Source organism: Hipposideros armiger, unplaced genomic scaffold (genome assembly GCF_001890085.2).
Source record: "Hipposideros armiger isolate ML-2016 unplaced genomic scaffold, ASM189008v1 scaffold_494, whole genome shotgun sequence".
Taxonomy (NCBI): domain Eukaryota; kingdom Metazoa; phylum Chordata; class Mammalia; order Chiroptera; family Hipposideridae; genus Hipposideros; species Hipposideros armiger.
The window spans coordinates 1,287,880-1,297,133 of NW_017731844.1; the positions used below are offsets into that span (position 1 = coordinate 1,287,880).

General features: G+C 66.0%; 1 protein-coding gene across 1 annotated transcript; it reads right to left on the minus strand.

Annotated features, from left to right (window-relative positions):
- Positions 1–487: 487 nt before the first annotated feature.
- Positions 488–9,228, minus strand: MUC5B (mucin 5B, oligomeric mucus/gel-forming). Its single transcript, XM_019667328.1, has 19 exons — positions 8,760–9,228; positions 8,432–8,613; positions 7,991–8,162; positions 7,057–7,313; positions 6,579–6,765; positions 6,010–6,235; positions 5,736–5,914; positions 5,596–5,665; positions 5,233–5,333; positions 4,860–4,891; positions 4,404–4,584; positions 3,914–4,018; positions 3,779–3,816; positions 3,132–3,248; positions 2,611–2,697; positions 2,374–2,496; positions 2,011–2,056; positions 1,748–1,850; positions 488–1,171 (listed from the first exon to the last, which is right to left on the minus strand). The coding sequence occupies exons 1-19, from the start codon at positions 9,160–9,162 to the stop codon at positions 967–969; spliced, it is 2,814 nt and encodes a 937-aa protein (XP_019522873.1). The 5' UTR covers positions 9,163–9,228; the 3' UTR covers positions 488–966.
- Positions 9,229–9,254: the final 26 nt, after the last annotated feature.

Genomic DNA, 9,254 nt, shown 5'->3' on the forward strand with positions numbered 1-9,254 from the left:
GAAACAGAAAAGAACAAATACACAAGTTGCCGAGTGACAAGCGCCCTGAAGACAATACACTGTGAGAGGGAGGTATGGACAGGACGGGGAGGGGGCACAGCCGCAGCAGCAGCTCCCCTGGGGTCTCAGGAGCACCATGCACCCCCACCCCACCGTGCAGCCCCGGTCGGCCAGGCAGCTGCTCCTGCACTGACGCGTGTCTGGGACGCGTCGTCTTGTCGGCTGGTCCAATCTGTCCACATCTGTGAACCAGTTTCCTAATTAATGTGTTTGAAGAATGGTGAGGCTGTTTCTGAGCCCTTGGCTGACTCCTGCCCCCTGCCCCGCCCATCCCTCCCAGCACAAGCCCCGGGGGTGCCATAAAGCCTGTGGGCCCACAGACGGAGGGGAGAGCCCTGGGGGCCACGGTGGGAAGAGACACCCAGACCTGAAAATGTACATGATGCTTGGTGTTTATTTGCAAGGTGTTTATTTGGGGCTAGGTGAGCAGAGGGGGGGCTTCGGGGCACTGACCCTCCCCGGCCCACCCGTCGGCCATCATGGCCTCAGCCCCAAGTCCAGACACAGGCAGGCAGCCGCCCTGCCTGACTCCACTTCCTGGAGGCAGCCGGCGTGGTGTGGTTGGGTCTCAGGCTGCAGTCAGCGGCCGGAGGCGGCAGCGGAGAGCCGGGCTCCAGGGGGTTTGGGGGTGTGGCGGGGCCCCCGGTGAGGAGCGGAGCGGAGCAGTGCAGCGCCTGCCCTGAGGTGCAGTTTTGCTCCTGGCGTCCCTCTGACACCAGGAAGGGATGAGTCTGGGCGGAGCCAGCACATCTTTCAGATGAAGGCTGGCCGTGATGGCGGGGCAGGCGGCCAAGACGGCCAAGGGGCTCCGTGTAGCACCCTCCTCAAGCTGCACTGTCCCCTGCCAGGCTGTGGGTTTCACCCGGGGCAGTGGGGGGGCAGATGGCATCAGGCAGCAGTGGCCCCCTAGGGTTGAGAGTCAGACACACTGTCCTCGGGAGCCAAAGGCGAGGGGATGCAGGCCGGGGTGCAGCTGCACTCGTCCACGTGGGTGTAGGTGTGCTGGATGGCCGTCCCGTCGGGACACTGCATGGTCACCGCCTCCTCGTGGGCCCTGACGTCCTGGCAGCAGGTACACCGCCGCTGCATGGCCCGGGCCTCCACGGAGTACCTGCAGACACACGGCACACTCAGCACCCGCCCCGGCCCCCGGCCCGGCTTCTCTGGGGTCTGGAGACGGCAGCTCACTGAGCACGTGGGGCTTCACCGTCCTGGCCTGGGCCGGCCCCGTGGGCGCTCAGGGTCACCTTGAACGCTGACCTTTCCAGGCCAGGCACCCTCCCTTCCCTGGACCACCCTCTCAAACGTGCAGAGTCTGCAGACCTCTCCTCCAGGGACCCTCCCCGGGCCGCCCTCCGTCCCCTGCGGGCTGAGAGCACACAGCTGGCCGCAACCAGGCGGACTCAGGCCAGGGGACTCTGCCAGCAGCTCTGCCCTGCGAGTCCGGTCCACGGAAGGACCTGATTCTGCCCACCCGCCAAGCAGACCCTGCCCCAGGCCCCTGGACTCGGGGTCCTGGCTTTCTGCCGATGGACGCGGAGCGAGGGGAGACCTTCCGTGGCCACCTGTTCCCTCCTTCCTGTAGCTGGGCCAAGGACAGGGCCACGTGGGGCGCTGGCTGGTGACCCTGTGTGGCCCGCAGCCGCCGCATGGGAGGCCCCAGCGAGCGGGCGCGGGGCCCACTCACTTGGACGCTCCTGGACAGGAGCCCTCGCAGAACGTGAAGTTGACGGCGGCCTCGCAGTCCCGGTGCCGCAGGACCGTCCTGTTGACTTGGACCCGGCAGGAGTCTGGGCAGAGGAGAGGGGAGCTCAGGACCCCGACCTGGGGCGCTCCCTCCGAAGCTCCCTCCGGATCTGCTGCTCAGGGCCAGTTCTGGGCGGGCAGGAGCCAACGGGCGGAGGCTGGGCGGAGCTGGAGGGCGGGGACGGGACGGTGGCCTCGACTTACCGGCTTCCTCACAGGAGTAGCAGCAGCCGGTTTTCCTGAGGGTGCCCTGCAGCGGGGGACAGAAGGCGGGCTAGGGGCGGGGCGCAGGCCCAGAGGTGGGGCCTCCTGGCGGGCTAGGCGTGGGGGGCGTGGCCTCCAGGGCGAGGTGTGGGCGGGGGCAGGGCGGGGCCTGGCGGGCTAGATGTGGGGGCGTGGCCTCCAGGGCAAGGTGTGGGCGGAACAGGGCAGGGGCCTGGCGGCTAGGCGTGGGGGCGTGGCCTCCAGGGCGAGGTGGGCGGGGCGGGGCCTCCAGGGCGAGGTGTGGGCGGGCCCTCGGGCAAGGTCGGAAGACAGCCAGGTTGGTGGGATCCCTGGGGCACACACCCTGCAGCTGGGAACGTCGGGGCAGGGCGCGGGCCTCGGAGTCAGCACAGGGTTCCCGTTCTCAGCCAGGCAGTGGTACTCAGTGCAGTTGTCCACGAGGCTGTTGACCCAGGTCTCGTTGGGCTGAAATGCACGGGGGGAGAGTGGAGGCCAGGGTAGGGATTATCTCGTGGGCCATTGAAGGCTGGAGGGGAGGGTCTCCTGGGTGGAGGACTGAGTCCGAGCCCCGCCCCTTACCTGGACCAGCCCGCCGTGGGGCGTGAGGCAGGCCGTCTGCACGCACTCCCCGCAGCACTGCCCAGCCACTCTGGAGTACTCGGAACCCTGGGGGCCGGAAGGGTGGTCATGTCTGCACCTCCAGCCCGGCTCCCCAGCCCTCCTGCCCTCTTGTTCACACCCCACGGGTCTGGCAGCCTCCTTAGCAGCCCCCACCCTCTGAAGCTGTGTCCCCGTCCAGGCTACCAGGGCAGAAGCTGCCCTGCCCTATTGTTCTGACTTAGCCTCACCTCTGCTCCCAGCTGTCTCTCCATCTACTGCCTTCCTAGACCTGGTCCCAGCCCCCAGCAGCCTGCAGGCCCTGTCCCCCCCCCGCCCCGCGCCCTCCCAGCCTCCTGCTGCATGACCTCCATTTGGAAAAAAACAAGACCCCAGCAAGGGTTGAGCTAGAGAACCCGCCCTGGGGGCCTGGGTACCAGTGACTCAGGGCTGCCATCAGCGGCAGGCCAGGGGTCTGGGTATGCCCAGGTGGGCGGGCTCACCTGGGGACAGGTGCTGTTGCAGGCATCCTCCTCACAGTGCACAGTCGGGTCCTGGGTGTCCACAGACAGGCAGGTGCACGTGTGGCAGGGAGTGACCGCTGGGAAGGTTGCACCGACCTGCAGTGGATGGGAGGGTGGGGGAGGGGAGTGACATTGAGGGCTCTGGGCTGGGTACCAGGGCCAGGACCCCTCTCTGCGGCTGGGTGGGCTGGGAGAAGGTGAGGCCCACAGAGGGCGGTTTTTTTCTTCTTCACATGGAATTATGGATATGCCCCCTGGCTGGGCACAGACCTGGAGAGAGGCAGGACCCTGCGTGGACAGGGACCCCAGGCAGGCAGGAGGGGCTGGGAGGGCATGGCCCTGCCCCCAGGAGCTCGCTGGGAGGAAGCTGCTGGGAGGCCCTGGCAGCAGGTGTGGAGCTCACAGCCTACCAGGCTGGCAGAGGCACCTCTCCCCTGTCCTGCCCTGTCCCCACCCAGCTCTAAAGGGCTTGAGCCCCTCTGTTGATCTGCGGTCGTGACAGGAAGGGGCGGACAGGACTGGGCATGAGGAGCCCAGAAGTGGAGGTCCAGGGGGGTCCAGGCCGTCCCACAGCGGATGTGCAGAGCTCGGGGACCCCCCCACCCCATCTGGCCCTGAGTCCTTACCCCATAGACGGTGCCATTGTAGCTGCACAGCTTAGGTCCTGGAAGGAAAGGGGGTGCTGAGGGCCTGCCTGGGCCATGGGGAGCGGGTGCTCAGACACCTCCCCTGCCCGGAACACCAGCCTCCACCCCACTCACTGCAGCCAAAGGTGGGGCAGCAGCTGCCCTCCTCCTGGGTGCGGGTCAGCTCCTCTTCCGGCCCACATTCCGGCAGGCTTCGGGGGCAGGTGGTCACGTTGCAGACTGCAGGAGAGCCGGGGTGCTATTGGGGGTGCCCCTGCCCTCGGGCCCTGCTAGTTCCCAGCGTAACAGGGTTTCCCTAGGGTTTTCCATGGCGGCTGACCACTCTGTGGCCCTTCTGGACCCCCTCCAGATCCCTCACTGTCACCTCCCTGGCCCTCCTCAAGTCCCTGGGGAGACCAGGGGTCAGCAGCATCACTTTTAGGTGGAGAAAGAAAGCACCAGGAGGCACCCCCCTCGGACCCCCACCCCAGTCAGTGGTCTGGCGGTGGTCAGCCAGAACGCTGCCCCTCCTCTGCCCTGTAGGCCTGGTCGGCCGGTGGCCTGTGCCCTCCACCCTCCTCTGCTCGCTGCCCACCCGCTGGGCCTCTTGGGGTGCAGGGCTCACCACACAGCGTCTCTGGGCAGCAGAGGTTGTTGGCCAGGGGCCTGGTCACGGGCACAAAGCCGGGCCAGCTGCACTCCGGGGGCTGGTCCTGGGGCTCGCACCGCACCGGGACACACTGCACCGACACGGAGCTCTCGTCGCACACGCAGGCCTGGCAGTTGCTGACCCACCGTTCTCCAGGCTGGAACAGACAGGTTGGGGTTCCTGAGGGCCCTTGGACAGGGCCCCGTTCTCTCAGGCTGCATCCAGCAGCAGGTCAGGCCCTAGCACTCAGCCTCCCCCTCCAGCCACCACCTCTGGAGCAGCCCGAGTGACAGGGACACGTGGCACACCTGGGTGCACCACACCAGCCCCACCATGGGGCCGCCCAGGCTGAGCTGGCTGCCCCGAGATGGGGGCGCTCCCTCCCCACTTCTGCTTGAGCAAGGGGAGCCAGCTGGGGGCAGAACCACTCACGAATTTGGGAAACCCATCTGGTCCCACGCAAGCTGAAAGGGAAGGAGAAAGGGGGTCAGCAGGGGTTGTGGGGTTCACGGCTGGGGAGCAGAGGCCATAGGGACATGTCTTCTCAGCCTTGCCCCCCCCACCCCCAGCCAGGGCCTCTGTCTTCCCACTGGGAACAGGAGTCCCTGGAGAACTTGAGGGGAGCCACGGAGCAGGGGGACTTGGCAGGGCTCCAGGCCACACTGCCACCGGCAGAACGAACGGGGCTGGAGCTGGGCCCAGACGGCAGGCGGTCTGACACTGAGGCAAGCAGGCCAGGCCAGGATGTCCCGCCCACTGGCTCTGCAGGGCTGGGTCAGGGGCCCAGGCCACGGATGGTGCTTACGGCACTTGGGGACACAGACGTCCGTGTGTGAGTTGAAGAGCATGTGGCCGTCGGGACAGAAGCAGCCTTCCACCAGCCTCTTGCTCTCTGGGCTGTGGTTCCTGTAAGGTGAGGGCAGTTCTGGGACCCTCCGCCCATGCGGACGAGCATTCCGAGGAAGGCGGGAGGCGGGAGGCGGGCATGGGTGGCGTGCTGGGCTTGGTCGGCTGCCCTGGACGTCCCATGGGGTCAGGACCAAAGGTCGGGGTGGGAAAAGGGCACCCCAGAAATCTGGGACTGGGGGTCCTGGCCCCTCCTGTCTCCTCCTGGCTGCTCCAGACCCTTCAGACACTGTCCCCACCATTCCCACTGGCTGGTGCTCACCTGGAGTCACAGGACATGGGCTGCATGGGGCCACATGGCTTGTACACCTTTTCAGGCGGGCAGGTGAGGTCTGGGGACACAGAGACAGGTGTCAGGAGGGCCGAGGAGGCCAGAGCCCGCAGCGGCCACCCCCAACTCACCGCACAGCCCGGCGGTGGCATTGCGCCAGTCGCTGCACACGCCCCGGGCGCGGCAGAGCGCCGCGTAGGCCTCCAGGCTCTCGCAGGGCACCTCGGGGCGGCTGGCCTGGCAGCTGTCTCTGACGCAGGTGCTGAAGAATGGGCCGGGAGGGATGAGGCCGTGGCACTCCGTGAAGATCCTGCGGCGGGGGCACAGAGGTTGGAGCACAGCTGGGTCCTGGGCCCGGGCAGGGCTCTCGGCCCAGGATGGGCAAACACATAGGGAAGGACTCACCGGCTCAGCATCAGCTCGCAGAGGGGCGCTGGGAGGCACGGGGTGGAGGAAGGTGTGGTGGGCGCCGAGGCCGGGCCGCTGGTGGTCGGGGACGGGCCAGTCGGTGCCCAGCAGCCTTCCTTGCTGCTGTCAGGGACCAGCCAGGTTTTGGCCATGTCCTTGCAGGTGGGAGCTATGGTGCCATCTGGCCGGCGGCAGTCGTCTACCTTGCTATTGGTACAAGTGCCTGGGGAGTGTGGAGGCTGGGAGGTCACCACGGGGGCCAGGCTGGGCACCCAGCCATCCCGTTCTCCAGCCTTTTTCATCATCTCCCCTTGCCCCACTGTCTCCCTGGTGGTCGCTCGGTTATGAACACTGATTACTGAGGCCAAGAGGCAGACTCCCTGGGGTGGCAGGCGGAGGGGGAGGGGTGCCGGTCCCGGTCTGGGTGGTGGGGATGTGGCAGGCAGCTGACATGGGAGGGCTGCCAGGGGGCAGGGGGCACAGGCAGAGCTTGGAGGGAGGAGCCAGGTGTGTGACGCGCGGTGGTCCCTTGTGTTCCTGTGGCCTCCACGTACGTCCCCACTCACCACACAGGCCCTCGGTGTTGTGGCTGAAGCGGCTGTAGCACAGCTGGACCTGGAAGGCCTGCCCACTGAAGGTGACACTGGCGCCGATGGACGGGATGTTGACGTGCATGGCGGTGTCCGCCGTCACAGACACAGTCACGCCGTTCTTGCTGAAGCCGTGGCTCACCCGCACATGGTCGAACAGGACCTGGGGACGCACCCGGGGACCCGTAACCGGGGGTAGTGGGGCCTCCTCCTCTGCAGCCCCCACACCTCAGGCCCCGGGAACCCAGTCTGCTATGGTTGGGTCCCCAGGGCACTCTCAGCTGCTGGCAGCCCTCCCGCCACGGCCTTCCGCCCCCGGTGGCCCTGCACGGCGGCGTGCCTTTCCCCCTCCCTGAGTCCCTGTGGAGCTGACCTCCAGGCGGGGACATGCGTGCAGGCGCCCGCCCTGGCATGGTGGGCACAGGCCCACGCCCACCCTGCCACCCACACTCACCAGGCTCTCTTCCTGCCCATCGGCGTTGATGGTGGTGGTGAGGACAATCTCCATGGACTTGTAGTGGACAATGAGGGCGCGGGGGCAGCGGGTGGAGGCCGCGGTGGCCCCACAGAAGTAGCTGTCCAGGAGGATGGTGAGGTTCCCATGGCGTGGGTGGATCTCCTGCATGATGACGTGGGTACAGTTGTCCCAGAACGAGTAGGAGGTGCCGTCGAAGGTGATGTAGTTGGAGCCACCCCAGCTACTGCAGGAGCCTGTGGGCACAGACAGTGCCCTCACCCGGCGCCCTCCAGAGCTGCCCCCTCACGGGGGTCACTCAAGCCCCCGCAGCCCCAGTTGCCTCATTTTTAAAATGGGTGAGTGGGATGGTTGGTGGCATCAAGGGCTCGTCCACTCAGAGCCTGCGGATGTGACCTCATTTGGGAAAGGGTCTTTACAGCGGTCATTAAGTTAAGGATCTAGACAGGAGAGCATCCTGATTTACCAGGTGGACCCCAAATCTAGTGACGAGTGCCCTCAGAAGAGACACAGAGAAAGGAGGGACCACGTGAGGATGGAGGCAGAGACGGGTGACACAGGCTACAGCCCAGGGACACCTGGAGCCCCCAGAGGCTGACCAAGACAGGAGGACCCTCCCCTGGAGCTTGTGGGGGGAGTGGCCCTGTGACGCCTGGATCTCGGTCAGACTCTGGCCTCCATCCCTGGGACAGAATCGTCGCTGCTGTTTCAAACAACCTAGTGTGTGGTCCTTCTTGTGGGCGGCTCCACAAAAGGCCGCTCAGGACCCCAGGAAACGTGCACCTGAGCTTTCCCATTGCCACCCCTCCTCTCCCTGGTCTCAGATGCCCCAGCCACCCCCGGCGTGGCGTCTGGTCAGCATGGCTGGCCTGCGTTCTGTGGCTCCCTATCTCCATGCGGCCGCTTCTCTCACACTCGCACTCGTAGCGGTACTGGCAGGGATCCTCCTGGCTCTGCACTTTGACGGGCAGGTGCCCATTCACACAGGTGACCTGGGCCACAGGCTTCGGCTCCAGCACGATGATGTGGTTGTCGCCCTCGCAGCGAGCCACCGTGCAGTCCCCCAGCGTCCAAGACTCGTTCACCTGGCAGACAGCAGGCACGCTGTCATTGGGTGGGCTCTTGAGACCCACCCCCAACCCCCATGGGTCTCACATGGCCTGGGGCAGGGCTGTCCACGAGTCCTGCGAGGCCCTAGGTGCTGACTTGGCCACACGACCCTGTGCCCTGTCCACCCAGAGCTACCAATGGAAGGGTCACCGAGGGGCTCAGGGTCAGCCCCAGCTGGAGCCGTCAGCAGCCCCTGACCCCCACGCACAAAAGGATAGACAAGGCAGGGAGGCAGGGTACGCACCTGTCGGGGAGGGCTGGTGATGTTGCAGCCCCAAGTCGGAGAGGTAGGGGACACGAAGGATGGGGACCCTGGGGGTAAGGAGGTAGGGCAGGCACCCTCAAAGCGTTCCAGCTCACAGTGCGGGCTGCAGATGGCGTAGAAATAGCAGCCGGCTTTGTCGGTTCTGTTGTAGACAACGTCCCCTATGGAGAAATCCAGCAAGAGCAGACACCCAGGTCAGCAGGAGAGGCGTGTGCAGGAGATCAGCAGCCACAGGTCGGGGCTTCAGGCACACGAGGAACTGGGTATGTTAGGTGGCTGGTCGCGAAGAACACAGCTCTTCACTCACCTGGTAAGAAAAGCTCTCCAAATGCCCGGCACAGACAGGCAGTAGTAGGGACGGGTGGTCTGGGAGAGGCGGTGGGCCTCAGAGTAGACAGGACAGAGGGTGAGGTGGTGGACGCGGTGGAGGATATCAAACTGTGCGCTGTCTCTGGGAACATGGAGGGACACATTGTGGTACCCGGCAAGGTTGGTGGAGATGAGGGACCTGTCTCAGTGGTGGGGAAGTTGACACTCTGGGTGGTCCCAGAGGAAGAGGGACCTGCAGTGCCGAGAGTGGAGGCTTTGGGCGTTGTTGGGGAGGTCGGCCTCAGGCTGGTCCCCGGGGTGGGCACTGTGGTGGTGGCCGGGGTTGTGGCGCAGTGGCGGCTGTCACAGCAGAGCACGCGGATCTGGTAATTGAGGCACATCTTGACCCGGCCGAGCTGGTCCCGGTTACGACACACCAGGCCCTCCTCCAGCCCGCACAGCACCACCTGTCCCAGCTGCTGCAGGGGGACAT